The sequence below is a fragment of the Diabrotica virgifera genome, chromosome 9 (assembly GCF_917563875.1).
Source record: "Diabrotica virgifera virgifera chromosome 9, PGI_DIABVI_V3a".
Lineage (NCBI taxonomy): Eukaryota > Metazoa > Arthropoda > Insecta > Coleoptera > Chrysomelidae > Diabrotica > Diabrotica virgifera.
In genome coordinates, this window is record NC_065451.1 from 88,875,034 (window position 1) to 88,902,094 (window position 27,061).

The 27,061-nt window shown below is 34.1% G+C and overlaps 3 protein-coding genes across 3 annotated transcripts; 1 reads left to right on the plus strand and 2 right to left on the minus strand.

Annotated features, from left to right (window-relative positions):
• The first annotated feature begins 16,073 nt into the window (after positions 1–16,073).
• On the plus strand, positions 16,074–18,371 carry LOC126892535 (uncharacterized). The gene is made up of 2 exons (XM_050662093.1): positions 16,074–16,603; positions 16,745–18,371. Exons 1-2 carry the CDS (start codon positions 16,283–16,285, stop codon positions 18,158–18,160), a joined length of 1,737 nt encoding a protein of 578 aa, XP_050518050.1. The 5' UTR covers positions 16,074–16,282; the 3' UTR covers positions 18,161–18,371.
• Positions 18,372–19,999: 1,628 nt separating this feature from the next.
• LOC126891090 (uncharacterized) lies at positions 20,000–20,578 on the minus strand. The gene has a single exon (XM_050660268.1). The coding sequence runs from the start codon at positions 20,576–20,578 to the stop codon at positions 20,000–20,002; it is 579 nt and encodes a 192-aa protein (XP_050516225.1).
• A 225-nt stretch (positions 20,579–20,803) lies between these two features.
• LOC126892536 (uncharacterized) lies at positions 20,804–23,319 on the minus strand. Its single transcript, XM_050662094.1, has 4 exons — positions 23,078–23,319; positions 22,747–22,983; positions 22,364–22,533; positions 20,804–21,046 (listed from the first exon to the last, which is right to left on the minus strand). Exons 2-4 carry the CDS (start codon positions 22,964–22,966, stop codon positions 20,804–20,806), a joined length of 633 nt encoding a protein of 210 aa, XP_050518051.1. The 5' UTR covers positions 22,967–22,983; positions 23,078–23,319.
• Between the last annotated feature and the right edge of the window lie 3,742 nt (positions 23,320–27,061).

Genomic DNA, 27,061 nt, shown 5'->3' on the forward strand with positions numbered 1-27,061 from the left:
TTTTACATCGCCATTACCGGAAGAGCAAAGTTATAATCTATGCGAGCTAGAACTACCAAATGTACCAACACAGATACAATTAAAAGAAGTATTTCAACAAAATGACTTATATTCGCCAGATGCTATTGACGAAATATTCAAAGACTCGATACCTTCCCTATATAGTAGTCCACCTCGTGATCCTCGAAAAAGAAGAAGGTTCGAAATATTTGGCATAGACGTTGTATTGAATACGGAAGAAGCCTCCGGGCTGACCGAAGGACAAAGGGACATTTTCAATACCACGCTGCTACGGTTCCAAGACATCTTCGCTGAAGAAGGTGCGCCAACGTGCTATGCTCAGCACCGGATCAACACAGCAGATCATGCTCCAATAGCCAGTGCCCCTTACAGGCTGAATTCATCCCGCCAAGCGATCCTTCGCGACAAATTAGATGACATGCTAGCAAAAGGCATTATTGAAGAGAGTGACACCCCTTGGGTATCTCCAGTGGTTTTGGTTCCCAAAAAGAACAACGATCTTAGAGTATGTGTAGACTACAGACGCCTGAACAGTATTACGATCCCGGATCACTACCCGTTACCTAGAGTCGACGATCTATTACACGCCGCAAAAGGTTGCCCATATATGTCAAGCCTTGACCTTCAGTCAAGATATTGGCAGATCGAGATCCACGAAGAAGATAGAAACAAAACAGGATCCATAACTCCATTTGGAGTCTACCGCTTTAGCCGAATGGCATTTGGTCTTTGCAATGCCCCTTCAACGTTCCAACGACTGATGGACCGTTTTACAGCCAGTCTGCACACAGTGTCACTACTAACATATTTAGACGATTTAATAATAAGATCTGTTAGCTTCGAGCAGCATATCTGCGACCTAGAATTGGTCTTTGAACGTCTTAGACAATATAGACTTAGAGTAAACCGATTAAAATGCAACTTTAGTTGCGCTACTATCCCATACCTGGGACATATAATAACAAGAGATGGAATCAATATGGATCCAAGTAAAACGGAGGCGATCGTGTCGTTACCGGCACCAAAAACCGTTAAACAACTTCTTTCGTTTATACAAACATGCTCGTGGTATAGGAGATTCATACCGAACTTCGCTCATATAGCCCGACCATTAACCAATCTCACCAAAAGGAAATCCATCTGGAAGTGGGGTGAGCAAGAAGGGAGAGCCTTCGATAGTCTTAAGATGTGCCTGTCCACGTCACCTATTCTGAGACAAGCTGATGATGCTATCCCTTTTATAATTAAAACAGATGCTAGTGCCTACGCAATTGGAGCAGTTTTGGTCCAGGGGGAGAAGGAGGAAGAACATCCCATAGATTATGCAAGTCGCTTACTCACCAGTGCGGAAAGGAACTACTCGACGACGGAGCGAGAAGCCCTCGCTATCGTGTGGGCTGTAGCCAGGTTTAGAGGATATATAGAAGGCGCAGAAACCATTCTCATAACCGATCACCAGCCGCTTAGATGGTTAATGACACTAAAGACTCCCAGCGGTCGATTAGCAAGATGGAGCTTGCAGCTACAATCCTACAATCTAAAGATTCAGTACTCGCCTGGTAGAACCAATACTGTTGCCGACTTTCTATCTAGACCGCCATGTTCACAGCACACTGAAAACTGTAGCGTATGCAGCGTGCAGATCGACTTACCCGTACGAAGCGAAAAAGAGATCCGCGAGGAGCAATTGGCAGACGCCGAATTGAAAATCATAGTGAATGCATTAGAAAACATAGAGGATTTGGAGGCACACCAAAAATGGTTCAATCGAGGATACCTGTTGCATAGAGGCGTACTCTATCGATACAGTGAAGAACAGGAAGACGACGACGCCAGATTGGTAGTTCCCGAATCCCAGTGGAATAATATTTTACAAGCATACCATGACGATCCGACAGCAGGACATTATGGTGTTGAGAAGACCTTCCATAGAATCTCAAGACGGTACTACTGGCCGAAAATGAGGCAGTGTATTACCAAACATGTTGCCCACTGCCTAGACTGTCAAAGATATAAATTAGCCAACAGGAAACCCCCTGGATTAATGCAAACATCCACAACTAACCAGAGATTTGAAGTACTAGCCATCGACTTATTCGGACCTCTGCCCACATCCAAAAGAGGCAAACGGTGGATTTTTATTTTAGAAGACACGGCAAGTCGCTGGGTGGAACTATTCTCGTTGACCGACGCAACCGCTGAAGCTTGTGCACAAGTCCTTTTGGAGGATATATTCCTGCGTTATGGTCTACCCCGCAGAATTTTAAGCGACAATGGGGTACAGTTCGTTTCGGCCGTAGTTCAGCAGCTTAAATTTTGTTTGGGAATCAAACAGTCCTTTATTCCCATGTATCACGCCGAAGCTAATCCCGTTGAAAGAAAGAACCGAGACTTAAAGGTTCAACTTGGAATATTGGTTGGAAGAGAACACACAACATGGTGTGAACACATACCCGCCATACGTTTTGCCTTAAATACAGCAAACTGCCAGAGCACAGGCTATACTGCCGCCTACCTAACTTTCGGACGCGAGCTCCGAACTGTGCAAGAAGTAATTAATGATTTAAGTGTCATAGTACAAAACGAAAACTTCGTTGCAGAGATTACCCCCAGGTTGCAGCAATTAGCAACCTCACTTAAGCTTGCACAGAGTATTACTGAAGAGCGTCAAGATCGTAATCAAGCATATGAAAATGCGAAAGGACGGCCTGACCCAAAGTATAAACAAGGTGATAAGGTGTTACTACGCTGCCACTTCCTCAGCAATACGCAGCAGGGGTATTCTGCTAAACTTGCCCCTAGAAGGGACGGACCGTATGAAATCTTAAAGCAGCATGGGCCTACAAGTTATACAATCGTAGACCCCAGGGACAAGAGCACCCCACTAGGTGTATACCACTCTAGCGCCCTTACTCCATTTCAGGAGGGCGACACTATTACGGCTGAGCCCGTAAGGACACTACGTAAGCGAGGACGGCCCAAGAAACAGGGACCAGCTACCCATACTCCTACAGAGTCTTCTCGAGCTACTCCAACTACTGGCGACTCGTCGAGATGCCTTCCTCGCCAGAGGGGGAGACTGTAGCAAACCGAGCCGGCCCTGTCTTTCCACACCACGGCATGATCGACTGGTGTCGATTGTACCCAACCCCACTACCACATGGTGAGATCGGACGAGCTTCAGTCTCGGACCAATCAGCGTAGAGAGAACATGTCACGCAAGTTGCTCGAAACGCGATTGGTCCAACCACTTGGAAAATCCACTCTCCTACGTCATAATCCTTAGAACAAAGGAAAATATGGATATAAAAGAAGGTGGATTTTCCATCAAAAATCAGTTCGAGCTGTACCTCGTAATCGAAGACTCCTAGGTTCGGTACTTGTTTACCCACCTAGAATCTGACTTTTATTTCTTTTACCTATTGCTATTTGTGTATATTGTAGAGAAACGAAACTTTGCCATTTATTTGAATATTTGATATTTCTTGATATATAATATTTACTTGCATATTTTTGTGTACTGTTTCCAGCGGAATCTCTGCTTGCCAGACCACGCGCTAGAAACGTACCCCATTTATTTGCCATTTTATAGTTGCAATACTTTATATTTTTCTATCTTGTTGAAAAATAGTGTCCAGTGATATTCCTCCCGTAGGTCAAACACTTAGAACTATTTTTCCCATTTTTACCTGTGCATTCTTTGTGGTTTAATTCTATTTCGAAAATACGGTCCAGGTGTTCTTCCTTCCGTAAGTTAAGGAACCCCTTGGCCTATTTTCACATTTATACCTTCTAGTGTTTGATTTTGAGAATACGGTCAGGTGTCTTTCCTTCCGTAAGTTAAGGAACCACCTCCACTTATTCTCGCATTTATCCTTTCATATTTCCATACTGTTCTCTTCTAGGGTCCGTGTTTCTAAATGTAAGAAATTGTTTTGACTTGTTCTTATCAGAGCTAACCAAAACTCCTCCTATATGCCCTACCCAGCTTCTTTTTCAGGCATTGGTCATTTGTAATATAAGAGATCAAACAGTATAAAATTTAACCATTCATTTTATATTTATGATATATATTTCTGTGCCAGGTATTCCTTCCGTAAGTTAAGGAATCACACAATACTTTTCTTGATTGTCATTGCTTACAATTATATAAACACGCTCCAGTGGTATTCTTGCCGCAGCAAGTCACGCATCCGAGCTGTTTATTGCTTTCTGTGGACTTTCTCTGCAACTCAGGTGATATTTCCACTCCGTGGATCAGACACCCGAGCTCACAGCAACTCCAGGTCTGTGATATTTCCCTACGGGATCAAACACTCACCTGTCTCTCATTTTTTCGTGTCAGAAACGCTCTGTACACACGAGATATAAGAAATTCTTGTCTTACTTGTTCGAATACGAATCATGGACACTCGAAATGTTCTCAGGTCCAGCGACAAGGATCTTACTAAGTCGGAAGAGGTTCAAACTGACGAAATGGACACATCCAGCCTCACTCCGCGACAATGGACTCGAGGTGGTGGTAGGTACTCGGAGAGAGGCCAGGGCATTTTCAGTCATTCGACAATTCAACATTCGAATCCAAGACGTTGAAAAGTGAAGACGTGTAATAAAGACTTTAACTCTCAACGTTTCTTTAAATTTCGATAACTTAATGTTTTTTTTGTATTAAGATTTTAGACTCAATAAAGTTTTAATCATAACATTTACACATATAAATATTGTTTTTAGCTAAAAAAGCGAAAAGCGATTTTAATTTTTCAAATAAACATTGTTTTGTTTTCTAACAGTAGTAAAATATATTTTTAGTTAAATAAATTACATACATTCTTATTTTTGTCTCAATTTAATCAAAAATTTTTTTTTGGACACCCTGTATAAACAATTATGTTAATATTATTTATGTAGGGTAGGTAATAAGTCTACTACTCACAGTCTTTTTAGATTTTATTTATTTAAAATGTAGTTGTAAAATGTGGGCGACCGGTTTCGGTGTTTAACACCAATTATGTTAATGTTTACATTACTGAATAGATACTGAAATAACCTTTTAAATGAGCTATCACACGATCCCTATTTTCATTTAAAAAAATAATCGATTACGTCATCACGCCCAGATGGATGACGTCACTAGTATGATATATATATATGCCAAAACATTATAATTTAAAAATAAAAATCGATATGTTTCGGGATTTATCTCCAAAACCGCCCATTCTCAAGAAAATGAACTTGTTCCAATTCAAACGTCCTCACTGTATGTATGAAATAAGTTCCTAAATTAGTATATATAAAGTTTCGGCTGAGATGTTATTCATCCAGTTCATACTGCCAACATTTTAATTGATTTGAAACTGGCAATTATTTATATTGTGTGTATAATAATGATAGCAATTATTAAACAAAATGATAATTATAAAGCACTATTAATAATCGCAACATTAATTTTTTGTTATAGTAAATGACGCTTCTGTTTTAGAATGTCCAGCATCAGGATTGACAAGCTACAAGAGCTAGATCCCAATAAACTCCCAGATTAATGGTATTATAACTGATGACCAAGCCATAGACTCAGAAGATGGTGGTGACGGTGATGCAGAGGATGCTATAATATACAATGTAACAAATGCTACATGCACACGCTCAAATGTGGATGCCACTTCGTGTAAGTATGAATATATTGATAGTAGACATACCTACTTACTGTTGTTATTTTTTTAGCCTCAGCGAATGGTACCTCTGAAAGTATTCTTTTGCCAATAGGCCACGACCTAGCAATGAGTTTGAGGAAGCTACAACATTTGACTCTGATGATTCTTTGAAGGACCCGACTTATCAATATTTCAGTAAAAAAATATGTCACTCTGATGATTACGAGATGCCATTAGATGATGACGACGATGGTGGTAATATTCCTGCTGATAACGGTGACAATTTCCTTACATATTAAAAGGAAGCTTCATATCCTCTCTTGTTTTCACAAAATGCATTTTCTGAACGAAGTAGGTGTACTACACCAGTCAAAGTCGACTCTCCGATGTCCATCTTCCACCAGCTTTTTGGTCAAAATATGCTGCAGCACATAGTAGAACAGTCTAATTTATATGCCCAGCAGCATGGGATGACACTAAATTTGAACGTTCAGGAGCTCAATGCATTATTTGGGCTGCTCGTCATAATTGGATTTCATTCCTACCAAATTATACTGGTCAAGTGATAAAAATTTTAGGGTAGTGAGAATTTGAGAGGTGATGTCTCAAAAGCGGTTCCTTCAAATATTATGATTCATCCACATAAATGGTAATAAAAAAATGCCAAAAAAGGTCAAACCAATTTTGACAAACTATACAAAATACGTCCACTGATTGATAATATCAAAACAATAATTCCAAACAGAATTATGTGCCTTCTCAAAATATATCCATCAGTGAAAGTATGGTTGGCTTTAAAAGTAGGTCAAGCATGAAGCAATATATCGCCTAGTGTGAACAATATTGGCGAAACCCGAAAATCAACGTTTTCGAGTTAAGTCCATCAACCGACATCTAAATATGCCCTCCTATGTGCAATATTGGCGAACCGATATTTAATTTCCTTATTACTAGAGGGCGCCTACATGTCTTTAGGGCGGCCTTATCTAACTGTCCCACGAACTACCTGGGCCCATTAATCCCAAGTACCTGCTGCCCCATCGCCGAGAAAGTTGGAGATTAAGTCTTAATGACCGGAAATTCCAAATTTGATTATAGTTGAAAGTAAGAATATAAATATTTTCAGTTATTCACTTCAGTTGCAAGTATTACGGTATAGTTTTGTCCGTTAGTGTTTAACTTTTAAATGGCGAATCCAACGACTATGTTTAGTCAAAGGGGAGACCTTTTATTAATAATTAATGAATAAAAATATCAAAAGGCCCATGTCTCCAAAGATGGAAAAGTTAGATGGCGATGTATCAAAAAAGGGTGTCAACAAAAACTGTACACAAAGGAAGGTGGTGAAAATTACTTTATTCTTGAAAAAGCATCGTTGGAGCATAATTATGCTCCAGATATCCATGTTGACCGGCAAATTTTTAGTAATTCTACAAAGAGGAAAGCTGTAGAAGATATATGTGAAAGACCTTTAAAGATTGTCCACAAGGAATTGAGGAAGGAAAATTTCAGCAATTTACCGCTGACGACGAAAGACATTTCTTGCGTTCGAAGAAATATCTATGCTGCAAGACGAAAATCCACACCATCATTGCCCAAGTCACAGGAAGAAGTTCTACAAGTGTTAGTGAACTTAAATTTGAAAACAAATACAGGTGAAAACTTTTTATTATCGACGAAAAATAATTCTGCAATTTTTAGTTGTTTCACAAATCTTTACTTTTTGTGTAATGTAGATTCTTGGTATGTAGATGGAACTTTTCAATACTATTCTAAATATTTTTGTCAGATGTTTACTATACATGGCTACAAAAATGGTTTTTATGTTCCTCTAGTATTTTGTTTGTTAACAAATAAATCACAGCAATCTTACAAAAGTACTTTTGATACATTAATAACATATGTACAGATTTGAATTTAAATTTCAAACCGATGCTAATAATTTCTGATATTGCAATAGCAATTCAAAATGCAGCCAAGTTAGTGTGACCCAACACAAAATTGGTACCAAAAAATTCAAAATTTAGATTTGTCCTCGGAATATAAAAATCAAACTGTTATTGGAAAATATTTAAAATTGTTTTTCGGCATTCCTTATTTAGATCCAAATGATGTTTGTGACTTTTTTCTCATAATTTTTAATATTATGCCAGAAGATAACAGAGTTTTACAATTTTGTGATTACCTAGTTGATAATTATTTAACGGATGATTCAACATTTCCACCTTACATGTGGACTTCAAATTCATCATCTCTTATATTTACTACAAACGCATGTGAATCATTTCACTCGAAATTTAATGAATGTTTTTATAAATCACATCCTGACATATTTAAATTTACAGACATTTCGTTAAATTTTCAAGCAGAAATATATGTGAAAATTATAACTGCACATAGATTCGAAAGAAAAGTTGATTTTATTGAAAATAGGCTAAATGAATATTACGTTAATCAAAACATTACTAAATTAGACTTCATTAAGTCAGTTTGCAATTATTATGCAGCTAACTTTTAAAATCTAAAATATAATGTTCACTCTTACTTATTTTAATCACTAATCAGACATTAGAATTAAGAATTGTTATTGTTTAACTGTAGTTTTTGTTATTGTATATAAGGTAATGTAGATTTATAAATAAACTTTATTCGATCATATTGTTTTAGTTTAATATAGTATTCGATTATATGGTATAGTTAAATGTCAGTTCTTAAATTGTCTTCTTTGGGAACGCAACGAAAATTTATATCAACACTGGCGAATCTCTAATTACGCTATGCTTCCACTTATTTGAACATTGAACTATTATCTTTAAAAATGTAGTGCAATGTGCAATAGTGTCGAATGTGCACTTTTGTCTGTGTGGTCTTTTTTGTTTGTGTGGTTTTTTTAAACAACTTCTTACACAGAAACTCAGTTTCAACCGGTCTTAAGGAGGATTTTCACAGATCCGATATCCGAAGACACGAAATACGAAATTGTTTCGTACGATTATATTTGATTGTCGTATCCGAAATTTTTTGACATATTTGTGTCATGTGTCAGATTATTCCGTGGATTGATACAAATGTCAAATTTTTGTTTGCTGTTGGATAGTGAACAGGAACATAGTTTTATTTTGATTTTATTTTCATTCTTGTTTAGATTATCATTTATCATGGGTTCGCCAAATTATATATTTGAAGAGGATCAAAATGTGAGTTATTGTTAGAAGTACGTAAAAGTTTGTAACTATTGTACTATTTGAATTGTTTTAGGAAATTGAATATGAAGTGACCCATGCGGAAGTGGAAGTGCCTTTGGAGGAACTATTGATTCAGTACGTGCAGGCAAGATCTGCATTATGGGATTGCAGAATGACACTCCAAGAAAGGTCCAAGAGTGTCAGAGAGAAGCTCTGGACCGAAATTTTTCAAGAGTGTGGGAGCAATCCTGATTTCTCAATAGAGGTCCTTACAAAAAAATGGAGAAATCTCCGGGACACATATATCCGACTGAAAGGCGAGTATACACCCAGTGGATCTAGCGGCAAGAAGAAAAAGCAGTGGGTGTATTTTGATTGTTTATCATTTTTAAATGATACCATTGGCTATAAACCAACGGTATCAAATGTTTCGTACCAACAATAAAGTTCGACCAATAAATCATCCTTTACCTGCTGATACTGAGGCAGCATTATGTAATACTGTCAAGCAGAGTAAAGGTGATATTGAGGTAGCTCTGATAGACACGCTACATAAAATAAATGCACCTGCACTCACAATACCAGCACCAACACCAGCACCGGTTAACCCGATATGCTCCAGGATATCGGAATTGCTAAACCACATGCTTCAAAAGGAAAGGACATGTTTGGAAATAAAGCTACTAAACGTGGCTTTTGAAGGAGCAAAAGACTTGTATAAAATATAAAATATGTATATAAAATTGTATAAAATAAAACCTTAAAATTTTTATCATTTATTTCATTAAGTTTTTGATCTCTTAACATTGACTAGAATTTGCATATTTTTGGAACTGTAAAAGGTGTAGTGATATTTCTGTACCTCGGAGATAAACTAAAGTATTTTTCAGCTAACAAGACCGCTTTGCAATTAAATGCTGATAAGTTGTTTACTAGCGGAGCAGATAAGCGGCGATATATTTTACAGTACCTTTATGAATAACATTTTACTGGTCTGTTGTTTCAATCAGCACTTCTCAACAAGTTATCGTTTATTGGTTTTGATATTTTATTGCAATAGTACGAGTACGGAATATTTATTTAAACAGTGAATTTATTACATGTTATCTTTTTTAATTTCTTCTGACATATCGTATAATGTAGGTTTACCCAATAATCAAAGTTATGCCTTTACAAGAACATATTATTTGAAAAATAAGGAGTATATATGTGTCATAATAAATCTAATCTCCTTTATTCATACTTTAAAAATTTGTTTAGTATGTACGTATTTCTTAAAGGCACACAATCATTGAAAAATGATTCATGCTATTTAAAAATATCTTTCTGTTAACGACACTGTTAACGACAAAGTAGATCAAATTTAAACTTGTCATCATATTACACTTCTGTGTTGTGTAATAATTTAGCAAAATACATAATCAGCAAAAATCTTATTTGAAACATGCGAGCGGTTATTGCAATCACAATAAATGCAGTGTTTATGCCTGTTATTATAGTATTGGCTGTTAAATAATTTGTGTTCGATTGTTTAGTTTGTTGTACAACCCTCGTCCTTTTTAGGGTGTAGTAGTTGTATGGTTGTATATAAGTACATACCTATTTTTTTTATAGTAGTGTAGTGAAGCGGTACTTTAAAGTAAAATGAATAATTTGGAGAAACGTAGACTGTTGTCTCCAGACGAACGGCGTTTAGTTCTGAAAGTCGAAAGTTATTTCAATTTGGAAAAAAATAATATGGGTCCATTGGCATCTGTTATGGCTGTTCAGAAACGCACATGCGATGCTTGCGGTATCTCAGAGAAGACATTCCGAAGAATTAATAACATGAGTTAGGATGAAATAAATAAAGTAAGCAAGAGAAATCGTCGACATCCAAAAACTTTAGATTTGCACCAGTCAATTAAACTTGAAATTAAAAATATTATATACAATATGTATAAAGCCAAAGAACATGTAACAATTAGCGCTGTGTTACAAAAAAAATTAAAGACAAGGAACTGTGTGATATTAGTTTAACAAGTTTGTGGAGAGTGCTGAAACATTTAGGTGTTCGATATAAAAAGACAAAAAATAGACAAGTATTGTGTGAACTCTCTAATGTTGTTTCAAAACGGTGGCATTTTTTAAGAAAATATATGAACAATAAAACGTCTGATAGTTCGAGGCAAGTTATATTTTTAGACGAAACTTGGATTTTCGCTAAAGGAAATATGTCAAAATCATCCTGGCAAGATGGAACCACCATGCTGGTGGTGCCAATGTTATTCTGAAATGTTATTCTTCTAATCGTTCCGGCCATATGGCCATGAAGTTCTTCGACTTCCGCCCTAACATTGCCACTATAATGCAATTGAGTTAGTTTGGGGTATAGCCAAAAAATTTTATGATAAGCATCCAAAACAACAGATGACGCTAGCGTTCTTAGTTTACGGAATGAATCGTTAGAACAAATAAAAGCAGTAGGTACAATGGGAAAATTGTATTAGACATACGGAAGACATAATCGTTAAGTCTTTTCAAACCGAGCGAGTTATAGATGAGGTCCGGCCTCTAATTATTCGGATAGACAATTCAGATAGTGACGACTCTGATAGTGAAATATCAGACAGTGAAAATAGGACAAATCGTTTGCTAAAAAGAAGTGTTTCGGGAATTCAATTCGGACTTTGCGGTGTTTTAGTTAAACGATAAAGTACCTTCGGTCTAATTACTGGAGTGCTTTCAATAGCTTTGGTAATAATTACTGGAAATAAATTAAACCTTTTGTTTTGTTGAAAACTCGGAAATGATTTAGTGCCAATTTGTTTCAAGGTTATATTTAATACAGTAGAAACTAAAGTCTTGAATGTATTTTATTCAAATTTGGACATACCAGCAACTTGGCAAGTATTTTCCAATTTTACTGCATGCAAAATCATTCGTATAATTTTCACTCTACGCAAAATAGAGGCTTATAGAGACCTTGATGAACATTCGATGTCGACAAATAATTTCGAGTAATCGAAATATTCCGTCCCACTTCTTCTAACACGCGCTGTATATACATATTATAATTGAGGAGGTTTCCGGACAAGGGGCACATAGGCCTATGTGCCCTTTTTCCGGTAATCATTTTAAATGAACGGCCATGTTTCAAAGAGTAACTCTACAAAGTTTCATTCCTGTATCTTTGTTCTATAATGCGTGGGAGATTTTTGAATGCAAGTTGGTACACCTGTTTTGGGCAATATCATATGGTGTATGTTGACAACAAACTGTTGACGGTCTCTGCTTTGTTATTGAGTTCAAGATTACGATTTACTTTAGGTAAACTAATAAGAGTATTCATTTCTGTCATGGAAGGTGTTGGTATTATTAAAAAGAAACGTAAAATGTATTCTCATGAAAGTGTGAAACGTGAGTGTTCTAAGAAGAGAAAGTGTAAAGGAGAGTCATACATCAATCGTTCTCAGATTGAGGTTATGGCAAAGGAGTTTTGTATTGTAAGTAGCTGTTGCTTGGACAGTTGCTGTAGTAATATCGATGCAGACTGTCAGTTACAACTTTACGATACTTTTTATAGTCAATCTAAATCACTTCAAGATGCCCATTTGGCTAGTTGCATGAAAAAATCTGACAACACAAATGTCAAGACACACCAAAAGAAACCTCGTGTAAATGTGTGGTCTTATGTGATTAATATCAATGGTCTACAACTAAAAGTGTGCCAAAAGTTTATTTTATTATTATTTCAAATTTCAGTGAAACGTGTCAGAATTATTCAGTCAAAAATCTTAGAGGGCTTAGACTTTGAAGAGAAACGTGGCTTACATAAAAATCGCCCTCATAAACTGACTGAGGATGTCATTGACTTTATGGGATCTCATTTATCATCTATTCCACATGACAAAAGCCATTATTGTGCAGAGAAAACATCCATTTTGTATTTTGAAAACCCAGAATTGGGCGTGAAAGACCTTTATAGAAGTTTTCAAGAATATTATCAAGACAAGACCGGGCGGAAACTTAAAATGTCCTATGTGCATTATTTTAGAACTTTTAAATCTCATTTCAACTATGGGTTTAGGGCCCCTAAGACAGATGTTTGTGATTTCTGTTCTGAAAGTGTGGAGAAACTGAAGCGAAACCCCTTAGACGAGTGTAGAGTCCAGTTCGAACTACACAAAAGAAAAATAAAGAGGCGGCAGTACTGGAAGAAACATTACATTGAACAGTCAAAGACAGATCCTACTCTGGTAGTCTTAGAATTTGACTACGGTCAAAACTATCCTATCCCCAAACTCAACGTAAACAGCCAGTTTTACAAAAGAATGTTGTGGCTATATGCTTTTAATATTCACAATCACAAAGATGATTCATCCTATTTCTATTGCTTTATGGAAACACAGGCAAATAAGAATGCCAATTCTGTTGTGTCATTTTTGTTCCACTGTTTAAACAAAATTTTTGTTAAGTATCCTGATGTAAGAAATATAGTTCTATTATCAGACGCAACAGGTGGCCAAAACAGGAATGCAACTTTACTTAAGTTTTGTTCTTGGCTTTCAAAAATTCGTAAGGTTACAATAACACACCTTTATCCTGTTAGAGGCCATTCATTTTCACAGTGCGACAGGAACTTTGGGATAGTGCGCTCTAGTATTAAGAAAACAGAAAAGATTGGAACTGCAAAACCTTGGCTAGAAGCCATTGTAACATCAAGACAGAACCCTTCCAACTTCGAGATGTTAATGGACCGATCCATTATAAAAGACTGGGAGACAGCCTTGGCTCCTTTTTTCAAAAAAATTCCAGTTTCTATTCATGAAAAATTCACCATCATGAAGTATGTGATGATAAAGTTCAATCCAAATGGAACAATCCTCACTTCTAAAAACTACCACCCAGCATTCACTCCCTTCCAGTATATGAACAGAGTGAGCATTGAAAAATTAGAAGAAGTTCAACCTTTGACAGTTCCTTTTCCAGAAGTCAGTGAGGCAAAGATTAAGGATGTGAGAAGTTTGTATAAACATTTGGACATAGATAGTTCTGAATGGCTTGAGTGTATGCTTAACGAGAAACAGTAAATGAGGCTACTTTAATATCTTTTCCTTTCAGATTTCAAATCAATGTATTGTTTTTTAATAGACCTTAGTATAGTATACATATTGGAACATTTATAATGTTATTTTCTATCTGAATTGTATAAAAAAAGTTTTCTAATATAGCCCGATATTGATTTATAGTACTTTGTTATGATCAATAAAGGAATAGCTGTGTAATTCTAAAAGATGTTAATATATTTATTTGTTCTACCCATGATCTCACAGTACAGTTTGTAGAAAATAACCTTAAATAACACAAAATAAATGAAAGTTAAAATAATTTGCACCAAAAAAGTCTATTTCCGGAAGAAGGGCACATAGCACTCATATTTAGACATTTAATTGTATTCATGAATATATTACATACTACTAAAGGAGTTTAAAAAACTGTAGCTAAGGTTATATAAATTATGTAAAATATTATCACACAGACAACTTCATAAACGTGATTAAGTTAAATAAAACTTAATTTTAAATTGGGTTTTTCTCAAAACCACCATTTTGGCTATGTGCCCTTTGTCCGGAAATGTCCTCAATTACTATATTTGCCTTTGATACAGTAAAATCCAATATTATTACTGAACATAAAATACAGGAAATCAAATATTTTTACTTTTCAAGCGATCGGAATTAAATATTAACGCCCCACTGTTTGAGGCCCACTGATCATATTATCTTAATTACATATCGGCCGTCATAGGGTAAAAGGACTTTACACTATGTCGACATGGTGTTATTTTGAACAAGTTACTTTAGTCCACTTATTTTATATTATACAAATTGATTATATATTATCATGAAAATATGGTTATATTGTCTTTAAACCAACTGTGGGATATATTAGATTTTTATTCACATACTAATTGTTGTTCTGAAGCTATTTCCTTGTGGCATTTTTATAATCAACTATTTTCAATGGGAAATAAGCCACAATTTTACCAAAAAATTATTTTATTAACGTTTTGATGCCCAAGTCGGGTGTCTCTAAATGAAACCAATTGTGTCGCAAATTCCTCGGTAGGATATGGTTACCCATACTAAAAGAGGAAGTCAATAGAAAGAAGATCTAGGAACGCAACTCATCAATATTGGCAATATCATTTTAAAGTCTTCTACTTTAAAATGTATATCTAATACATGTCTGAATTGCCGATATAAATGAGTCAGTTTAAATAAATTATATTAGAAGAATTTTTTACTAAGTAACAACATTTTTGTTTAATTTAATATTATTTTGTATTTTGACAACGACACCTGACTTGGGCGTCAAAATGTTTTTAAAATCATTTTTTTGGTAAAATTGTGGCTTATTTCGCATTGAAAATAGTTGATCACATACTAATTGCTCAAAACTTTCTTGCAAACACAGGCTAAATACAATTGCTCGAAATGACATAGTATAGTTTACCTCCGAGGTCCAGATTTATTAAATAAATAACACAATGCTATGTGCTCCCTTATAATTGTAATGAGTTGACCCAGATTTTGGTGGAGCCTGTAACAACATAACACAAATGTTTAAAAGATGTTCAAATTTACAAATAGATATTCTTACCTGAATAACATGTTTGCCATTCATTGCCCCTACACAATGTGGCAAATGCCATTTATCTAAAAAATCATTTTCAATTTATAGCCAAGCTTCTGGAGTCGGTTTAAGCAATACTTCTTCATTTAAACAATCCCAAATAACTTTACAAGTGGCTCTAATAATATGAGTCACTGTTGCAGTTCCAATACGGAATGAATACGAAATAGAGACCATACTATCTCCACTGGCTAAAAATCTAAAATATTTGTGTAAATACATATGTAGAATATAAGAATAAAATTTACCTTAATGTCAATGCAAGTCTCTCGCCTGCTGATATTGGCTCACGAGTATGGTATATTTTTGTCAATTTTGGACCTACAATTCTTAGCAGTTCTTGAAAAGTTTGTACAATAAAATATGTTATTTGATGCAAAAACCAAACTGTTGTAGCGTAGTAGTAGTAAAGTATAGTGGCGAAACATCCAATTAAACATCCTCGATAATGCAATAATGACGTAACACAGAAAAACATATAAAATAAATACAATTTTTCTTCAAATAAAATTACTTCCACTAATTAGGCAATCCAAACCACGTGACTATTTTGACGTTTAAATGGCGGTCGTATGGCATGCAGTCGATTTTGCTGGTTTACTTGCATTGTTGCACTTGTGCTTTTCGTTGTAGAGTTGGTGTTAAAATTGTTTTATTTAGTTACTTGTACCCTTTGAAAAACTGTCTTTTTCAAGACAACATTGCAATATTATTTGTGAGAGTCGGACTTTTGTTTTTATTACAAATATGGCTTTAAAAGAAAGTTCGTATTTGGACCAACTAAGAATAAGCTCTCCTGAAGCCGCAGATAGATATTTGGACAAAATCAAACAACTTAACTGTGATCCATATGCTCTAAGTGAAGTCGATTTTGATTATGGACTTACCTATGTGCCACCAATAGCTTCCATGGACATTCTGACCTATATTGTTTTTACTCACAGCTTTTATACCCATGAACAAATGAGAGCTTATAAAAGTTTAGCAGCTTACAAATATTTCAAGTCTGGCTTTGTAGAAAAAGTGGGTTTTAAAGTTATTAATGATCTGGTGCTTTTAATAGGCAAGGTAAGAGTAGTACCTGTATTTCAAATTTTTTAAGAAAAAATACCTGATTTGTTAATAATCAATATTAAAGAGATTACTTTTTAGTCTTAGGGTTTAATATAATTGATTGCCTTGATAATTGATTTAATTTTTTTGTTTCAGGTGCAGCATTCAATGAGAGCTAGAGAAACCAAATTAAGAGTTTGGATTATCGCTGAAACAGGTGGTAGTATTTGTACTGCGCATTGTACTTGCATGGCAGGTCTTGGGGAAGTATGTAGCCATGTTACAGCAGTTTTGTACGCTGCAGAGCATGCAGCATATTTGAAGCAGCAGAAAAATGAAAAGAATGTAGCGTGTACAGATGTCAAATCAACTTGGCCAGTTCCAACGCAAAGTGGTACACATCCAATAGAAGCTGCTTCACTAGACTGGGGGAAAGTGATAGAAGAAAAAAATTATAAGGAAATTCCTCCAATGGATGATAGCGAAATGTTGGACTTGCTGCAAGAATTGCAAAATTCCAATTGTGACGCTGTTTTGATGAGGCATGTAGAGCCATTTGCGTCACAACTGTCAGATGAAAATAATGAAAAAGTTAGTATACCAGTCCTTTTTAATGTGTACCATAAAAAATATGAAAAAATGCCTCTAGATGATCTCATTCAACTAGGTATGAAATGTAAAATGGAGGTAACCCAGAATATACGAAGAGAAATAGAAGATAAGACACAGGACCAAAGGAAATGTGCAGAGTGGTATAGACAAAGGACTGGTAGAGTAACAGCTTCAATTTTTAAAGATGTCTGTAGAACCAATGTGGAGAAACCATCCCTATCTTTGATCAAATCAATATGTTACCCTCGCAAAATTTCTACAAGGGCAATAAGATGGGGGATAAATCACGAACAGCTGGCAATTGATGCTTATAAAAAAGAAACTAGCAGGAATCATAGAGACTTTATAGTGAATACAATTGGCTTGGTAGTGTGCATGAAATGGCCTCAGTTAGGTGCCTCACCTGATGGATTTGTGTATTGTGACTGTTGTGCTGCGGGTACCTTAGAAGTAAAGTGTCCATTTTCTCTTCGAGAAAATGGAAATTTACAGGAGTATGCAAGTCGAAAGGACTCCTGTCTTGAATGTGATAAAACTGGTACAGTAAAAATGAATAAAAAACATAAGTACTATTACCAGGTGCAAGCACAAATATTTATTTGTAAACTTAATTATTGTGACTTTGTTGTCTGGTGTCCTAATTTTATATTTATCGAAAGAGTTTTACCAGACATAAAATTTTGGGAAGAAATTAAAGATAAAGTCCTAAATTTTCATGCAAAAGTAATTATGCCTGAACTTTTAGGACGTTATTACACTTCCAGAGTACCAGGTGGCAATATAACAAAGTGGTGTTTTTGCAATAATGTCGATGATGGCCAACCTATGGTTCAATGCTCATATGAGAATTGTAATATTTTCTGGTTCCATATTGGGTGTGTAAATTTATTAGAAAAACCCAAAACTAGGTGGACATGTTCAATATGCAACCAGAAACTATTTCATGATTATGCCACATAAAATTTTAATGGTTCATGTTTCCATTATTTTCATAATCATTATTGAGTCCATTCACTCTCTTCTTCCATTTCGCACTTTCTGCACCATGGTTCATTCACCTTACTTGTCACCATTTCAGTGACCGTTTTCATCTCTCGTTTATTGAGGTTCATGAAACTGTTTGAGTTTTTTATTAATATTCTTGATTATTTTTTTTTATTTAGTCTAGACTTGAACTTGAGTGGTTCTCCTTTTCTATTGATGATTCTTTATCAGCCATTTCTGAACCTCATTTTTCGTAGCATCATTAGTGATGCCACAGAAAGGTTCTGGACCTTCAAAAGTTTCCCTCGAGCCATGTTTATTCCATATATACATACAAAAGTACAGTGTACCATAGTATACATATACTTTTAAGAGGAAATTTTGAAACTTTGTTTCCTTAATATTTTTACAATTCATTCCACGGTTGATATAGGTCAGTCTCCGAAACATCAAATAAATACATTCTTTTCAGTTTTCATATGATTTATTTTCATTAAAATTGTCACAAATTTTTTATTAATATCAAAATACAAAAACAACCAATGAGGTGTACATAAATAATATACGCTAGCCACAGTTATTATTGTAAGAATGCTACTTAAAGTTAAAATTAAATCATTTGAATGCAAATTATTGTCTGGAATTGTTGAATTCTGGACATTATTTTCGTTCTAGTTGAACACATTTTTTGCAATTTTTTTATGCAATCATTATGTTACTACATGATCTCTTGCTCTTGTATTGGCTTTTAAATTGTTAACTGTACTTAGTTTTTTACAAACTTAATGTCTGTATTTTACATTTCTCAATGGTTCGTTTCACTAGCTGCTTTACTTACAACTTGCTAGTTGCAATGCTTTTTTTCTATGGATGTTTGTTATTTATCAAACTCATTTGTAGATGAACTGGTAATGTTCACTAATTAGTGAACAAAAATGTCTTCAATAAATAGATGAAGTAGCCGAAGTCTTTGTCTTTTATTCTCCACCTTTTGACCAATAAACCTACCACTTTCGAATGATAATATTATGATTTACTATCTTTTAGTAAAGTCGTCCCAGGAACGCAACTCATCAATATTGGCAATATCATTTTAAAGTCTTCTTCATTAAAATGTATAATCCATGTCTGAATTGCTGATATAAATGAGTCAGATTAAATAAATTATTAGAAGAATTTTTTACTAAGCAATAACATTTTTGTTTAATTTAATATTTTGTATTTTGACAACACCCGACTTGGGCGTCGAAACGTTAATAAAATCATTTTTTTGGTAAAATTGTGGCTTATTTCCCATTGAAAATAGTTGATTATAAAGTACTTTACAACATAAAGCAAAATGTTTATTTATTTATAAATCAAACAGACAAAAATGCCCAATTTTGTTTATATTATACCGATTTAACAACAATAGATCATCAGAACTGCAAGCTTCCCCACAACAAAGATTTGTAAAATGATGAATTCAATATTTTTAAAATTATTTAAGTATACAAAAGAGTTTTAATTCTTTAAACAATTAGCGGCCAAATCTGTGAGTAGAACTTTTTACTTTAACATATTTAAAAACCAACAAAAAAAGTTTTAGAAAAATATAAGCTTGTTTGATTTTGTCTGAAACAATGCAAGTTTTCTTGCTGTAGCTATTTATAATTCAAAACTAACTGACAACCTCGACAACATGGCATATATATATCCTAGTTTTGGCCAAAGGTGTCATTGATTGTTTTTCGTAGTGACACTTCAGATGTGTACCAAAAATTATTAAAAGAAATACTAAAAAGGCGACAATCTGGTGAAATAGGTTAAATTTAATTAAATTGGAACAATAGGAGGGCATAAATTAATCAAAACACATGCTATAAAAATTATCTTATCAACTATATTTATACCATCAGTAACATGGGTTAACATAGAAATCGGAAGTGGCTCTGAAAAAATATTAAATTTATTTTTAATGGAGCCAATAACTCTTTCTACGTGGATTCTAACCTGTGCAATGTTTCTAGTTTCTTCCAGCTCTAGTGGAAGCAATTGTTTTTTCCCCTTGGTAAAAGCTGGAATTACTAGCTTTGCTTGTAACACATCTAAAAATTCTTTTATTAAAAAACCTCGATCTGCTATCACAATATCTTGGGGTTCTATTTTATCCAAAAAACCAGAGAGCTCTACTATTTGTTTATCTGATGTTCTTCCTCCCCATGCTTTACTGATATATGAAATACAGCCTTGGGGAGTAATTCCAATAAGGAATTTAACTGTGTTATGATGTTTATAGTTTGACCATGTTTGCTGCTGGGTTAAATAACTAGCTGGTTTTTGGATAAACACCTCAAAGCAATCAATGATAATTGTGGTCTTATCATGAAAGACTTCTCTAAAGCAAGAAGGCATGTTTTTTTTAATAATTTCCCGATCTGGCCATTTTATGCTATTTTTAAATCTTTGATACATTATTGAGATGATGGTATTAAAATAGGTGGAACATGTTGATTGAGAAATGCCAAAATCTAGATTAAGTCTAATTTTCATCAATGTCAACAAATATTGTTGAGAGGGATCTAAAACAGTTACTGAGGATGATGGAATAAATGGTTTAATTCTGTCAAATACTGACTTCTAAACAGAAAAATTTAAACCGGTATAATATAAACATTTCGGATTGTCCGTTTCTAGTGACTCGAAACTTAAAATGGTCTTATTAATTCTGCGAGTCAACTCGTCAATTTTTTTATTTGCAAATTTTAATGGTTGAGCCATCTGTTCAATATCATCTGAGGTTAACTCAGTTTGAGTTTCGGTTCCAGTACTGTCTTCATACATTGCTGTAGTGTTACTTTCACTTACTGTATTGTTTTCATTCTGTAACAAACATAATTGATTAAAAATTGGGATCCTTATAGTGGAACCATATGCAAGCTTTAACAGAATTAAGCAAAAATACAACAGTTTTAATTTCAAAATATCAAACTTATGACAGTTTCTTATTATAAAATCATATACTTTACATTTATACGAATCTTGAAGGTTAGTTGTGAGTCAAACTGAATACCTAGATCTTTTATAATGTCTTCACAATCCGATACAACATTGGTAACAGAGTAATTAAGGTTTTTACATGTACTGTCGACTATTATACACTGATCTCTATAATTAAAATTCCCTTTAAGAGTGTAAGCGCAAATATTTTACTGCTATCCCTACCTTTTCTGTCTTTACATGACAAATTATGTGTAGTAAAATTCTCACTGGTATGGATATGTAAACATTAGTTGACAATGTCATCATTAACTTTAAAAATATGGCTTTTGAAAGTTCTTGGATAACTGTTACTTGCATAATGGCTTAAATTATTAATTCAGTTAATTAATATGATAATTTTTTCACTAGCTATGTATTCAGTGATTGTAATAATTTATATATTGTACAACAAAAACTAACACCCAATCGAGCAAAAGTGATTTTTTAATAATATATTGTTACTATAGAACGCTTACAATTTTGAACATCTGTAACAACAAAATACTTGGATCACAGAATATATACTGGTGTATTCCCCGCCTGGATCTTCCATAAATAATAAACAATAAATAACTTTTTATTAAGTTCACGTCTTCAATCAATTATTCATCAAATACACTATCAATATTATTTAATCAATAACTCAAAATATTCCTGATGCCATGTCAAATATTTAAAATTGTCACTGTCTTATCACCATATTCTATTCGACTCAGTGCGTTGTATGATAAAGATAACGAATGTTCGATTTGGAAAATATCACCATTTTTAATCCTGAAAAAACAAATAAATATTTTTAAAAAATTTAAATGCAGAATGAAAGACTAAATTGTTATCAAGGGCCGAAAGTCCCTTAGAATAAATAAAAAGTTTTCTTTTGAATGAGATATTTTAAAATAAAAAACACACTACATTTTCTCTTAGTTTTTCACCCCTGTAACTTATTAAAATAAACATAAAAGTTTTCAGGGACTTTCGCCCTCGGTAATAAAGTAATCTTTCATTCTGCATTTAAATTTTTCAAAAATACTTATTAGTTTTCTCAGGTTTTGAAAAGAATGAATCCGATTTAAATAGCATTGTAGCCGAAACTTTGTACGGATCCCCTTAGTTCCAAATCAATTTAAAGTTAATGACATTCTCTTTTAATTAGTATACCTCAATAAATGTATCATTGTCCTCTTGTGAAACCTTTGTGGAAGATCTTTTCTTTACTCTTTCCAGTCTTTCAAGGTCCTGCTTTCGTTTTACAGGTCCCCTAGAGTAACCCATATTTTGGGTTGGTATCCAATCAGGATCATTTACATCTTCAAGTTTTGCAGGTTGTCCTAAAACAAAATTATATAACGTAGATACACAGTTAGTAGGCATTCGCATCGGGTAAAATTTTTTGGGAAAATAGCTTAAAACAATGTATATTTTCATATTTTCCAAAAAATTTTACCCGATGCGAATGCCTACTAACTGCCACGGCACCTACAATATTTTATTGAAATATATTAAGATTAATATTATTTCTTTATAGAAAATTATTGACAAACCTTGAATAAAATGTTTGGAACACACTTTTTGATATTTTAATTTTGATTCTGTCAGGTCTGCTCTTCGTATGGCCCTTATCCATTTTTTTCTGCGTTTAACAGTTAATTCATTCAAGTGGATAGCATGTTTAAACTTCAGTGGTTTGGGAATAGCAAAAAAAGATACTTTATCCCTTTTCGACCTGCTTCCACAGTTCACTACAATACATGTTAGTGGCATAGCTATTACTAACTAACCTAAAATAATAAAATACATAAGTAAAAAATCTATTTTAGGGATGCTTAATATAATTTATTATTAAACTTTGAAATATAAAATTTGTTAACCTACCTTTCTTCAACCTTCCAAATTACTTAGTTAAATAAAACTTTTTAAGTACTTATTCTAGTTTATTGATGTAAACAATATTTTTTATTATGTCACAGAAGTATGTTAGCAATACTTAGGCGGATATAAATATACGAAAATTACTTTAAATACTTAAAAAACAATATTTATCATATGCTTTCAATGTATTGCATGCCAATCGCCAGACATATTGGAATAGTTTGACAGATCGTTGGATTCCCTAATTGGTTTAAATACCTAGAAAGCATATTATTAGAAAAATTCTGCAAAATGATTACCTATTAGTCAGTTCAAATTAAGATTATCTCTAAATGTTCATTTTGAAGTTTCGCCACTATTGTTTTCACCAGGCGATATGCCTCTAAAACCAACTAAGCGAGGTTTCCAAGTTTGGGTTGCTGCATGTGCTGAAACGAGATATATGTATTCGTTTGAAGTGTACCAAGGTAAGTCCACTGAAAGCGACAATTACTCATTAGGAGAAAAGTTTGTTCTATCATTTTCAAAAGACGCGTGGAATGAAGGTTATTGCTTTTACTTCGACAATTTTTTTAGCAGTTTTCCCTTTCTACAAGAACTATCTAAGAGACAATTATTTGGCAGGGGGACATTTAGAATTAACCGAAAATATTACCCAAAAGAGGTTTTACGAAGTGACAAAGATATACAACTTGGACATTCCAACTTTGCTCAAACTGGAGACATATCTGTGGTAAAATGGAAGAGATAGAGGAAAAAATGTGTGGTGGTGGTCAGCAATATGCATAATCCTGCTGAGAAAGGAACTGTAAAGCGTACTAATAAAGCTGGAGTACGGGAAGAAATTGAATGCCCAAGAGTAGTTTGTCATTACAATCAGTTTATGGCAGGCATCGACAGATTCGATCAGATGCTTTCTTGCTACGATATCTCTTGAAAATCCAGAAAATGCTGGATGAAACTACGGTACTACATCCTAAATGCTACATTATAGCCCGATCAAAGAACCATCTGACCCCAAAAAAGGAAGGATGAAAATTTGGGAATAGGTAGTTGAAATTGTCCATTATTATATAAGAAAAAGTTTACAATTCTACATCCCCACCATTGTACAGAAAAAAGGTAAAAAAAACATTCAAAATAAGACCCGAATTGGATAAAATGACTAATTCTAAACAACTTTTGTTCTATAGTTTATTCACTAAGTCAATACTTTTCGAGTTATTTGCTAGTGAATATGTTCATGTTTAATAAAATAAAACATGTTTTTGAACGGTTTTTCGGAGATAACTCAAAAAGTAAGTATTTTAGCGAAAAAAATATTCTTAGCAGAAATATAGCTCAAAAAATTTTAAAAAAAATGGTGTATATGTTACGGTAAAAGTAGATAATCTGGTAATTGTACACAATTACCGGTAATTGTATACAATTATCAGAGGCAACGGTAAATGTAGGAAATATTCTTTAAAAACCCTTTATTTCCCACTTTAACCGATAATTGTATACATTTTCCAGACGATCTTGGTAAAAGTAAGAAATTCAAATTATAACGATCGGCACGCAAGCGGAATGACACAATACATAGCTGTATGAATCATAAAGATATAGGTATTTGGACCTGTGTGAAACTTGCCAGAAAAAATCTAACGTTCCCAAAAAAGGTTTACTAATGAAACATATACGGTCAAAAAGAAATGAATAGTAGATGTCAAATAGATTTGATAGATGTGCAAGCACAAGCAGATAATTAATTAAAGTTCATTTTTGTCTACCAAGATCACTTGGTATCACACAAAATTTACAATTATGGCCGTTGAAAACTAAACGTGCAGAAGAAGTTGCATTAGTTCTTCTTGATATATTTTGTGCCTTTAAAACTCCTAGCATTCTTCAAAGCGACAATGGACGGGAATTCTCCAACATAATTATAGAAGAACTGTGCTTCATGTGGAAATATTTGAAGATAGTGCACGGTAAGCCAAGACACAGTCAGTCACAAGGATCTGTTGAACGTGCGAATAAGGACAATGAAAATAGACTAAGTTTCTGGTTGCAAAGCAACCAAGCAAACAAGTTGTCAGAGGGTCTTCGATCTGTACAGTTCACCAAGAACAGAGGTTACCCATCTGGAATCAAGTGCAGTCCGTATAAAGCTATATTTGGGGTTCCTGCCAAAATTGGTTTTAAAAGTTCATCACTGCCAGAAGATGCTATAGAAAAGATTTCGACTGAAGAAGATTTGGAAGTAGAAGAACAAGTAGAAGAAAACTAGTCAGGTCCTGATTCTGAAGAACGTGAAGAAGCAGAAGTGGATGAACCAATGAGCTTCTAATAGAACAAGGACCAAAAAAACTTTAGCAACCATCATTGAATGAATCTAATGCGATTCAGAAGAACTATTTTCTAATCAAATTTCAGAGAGGCGAGATTCTGTTGCAATTAAACAGACACGTGCGAAGGACCGTCTTGAAAAGCAAGCGAAGAAAATGCTTTAAACATCAAACTTGAAAATTTCCCCTGGTAATGTCGGTGATACGATAAAATATAGAATGCCAGATGTTGGCAGGGCACGAAGTCATTCTAGAAATGATTGGCTGTTTTCATGATTGTTTACAATGAATTATACGAATTAGGTACTAAAGAAGGGCGACTGCCACAGTTGTATAGCAACAGTCAATTTGCAGGGAAATTTCAAGGAAGGCGCAGCATAGGTAGGAGAAAAATGTCCTGGCTGAGAAATCTCAGAGAATGAGAACTCTTTCGGACTGTAGTGTCAAAAGTGAGAATAGCAATGATGATTGCCAACCTTCGTCGAGGAGATGGCACGTAAAGAAGAAGTCAATTTGCCATCTGCAAAAAATAATTAATTTTTCTAGACATGGTTTCAAAACTAAACATTTCATTGGGCGAGAATGTTAGAAAAACGCCTTTATCGCTTAGCGTTTGGAATGGTAAGTCCAAGTTCCATGAGAGTTTGCCACGTCACAACAAATAGTAAGTAAAGTAGTAGTATTAGTTCAGGCAAAAAAGCTCAATTCAGATTAAACACAGTGTCTCTTGTTTTTAATTAAGTTCAATAAAAATCACACTTCTTGAATAGCTGTTGGTAGTTTTTATTGTTTATTGTTTTGACTTCATCATTTTACTTACTTTTACCGCTGGTCCTTGGTAATCGTATACAATTACTGGTAAAAGTAGATAATCCAAAATAATTTCCTACATTTACCGTCGGTTCTGGTAATTGTATACAATTACCGGTAATTGTACACAGTTACCAGTTAATTATCTACTGTTACCGTAAAATATACATGACGTCTGTAGACCCAGTAGAAGCAGAGTTCCAATTAATGAAAAGTAGGTTCTTCTTCGTCATATTCCAAATCTAATATTCCAATGTGAAATAACCCAAATACAAAGCACTTTTCGGGGAAAATTCATTTTAACTTTTTTTAAGTGTTTAAAAAGAGTTTATTTTTGTTTTTTAAAAAAACTTGTAACATTAAAAGTAAGTGAGTTAGCCTCAAAATATTGTTGGTCCCTTTTATTTTTTGGTAAAAAATCACGAAAATCACCCCCTAATTAGCATCACAAATAAAATTTATCATTACCACTTCACAAGTTACTTTGTCTATGTATTATTTATATGATCTGTAAGTTTCATAGGTTTAAAGTGCTTCTTTTTGAAAAAGATGTAGTTAAAATGGCTTGAGCGAGTAACTAATCAGGAGTTTAGGCAAATTTGGAACAGCCCTAGCATAACCAATTTTTGTCTAAGAAAACAAAAAATCAAAAATATTCAGAAAAGCAAAAGGTACATTTTATTACTCTTTGAGATTTTTGGTATTACTAATAATTTTTAAGTTAATTCCATAAACAATTCCGATTTTTTTCAAAGTAAAAGAAAATGTTTTATTTTAGACCCCATTTTTTTTCAAAACTGAGCCCTTTAAACCAATGAAACTTATAGATAATATAAATAATACATAA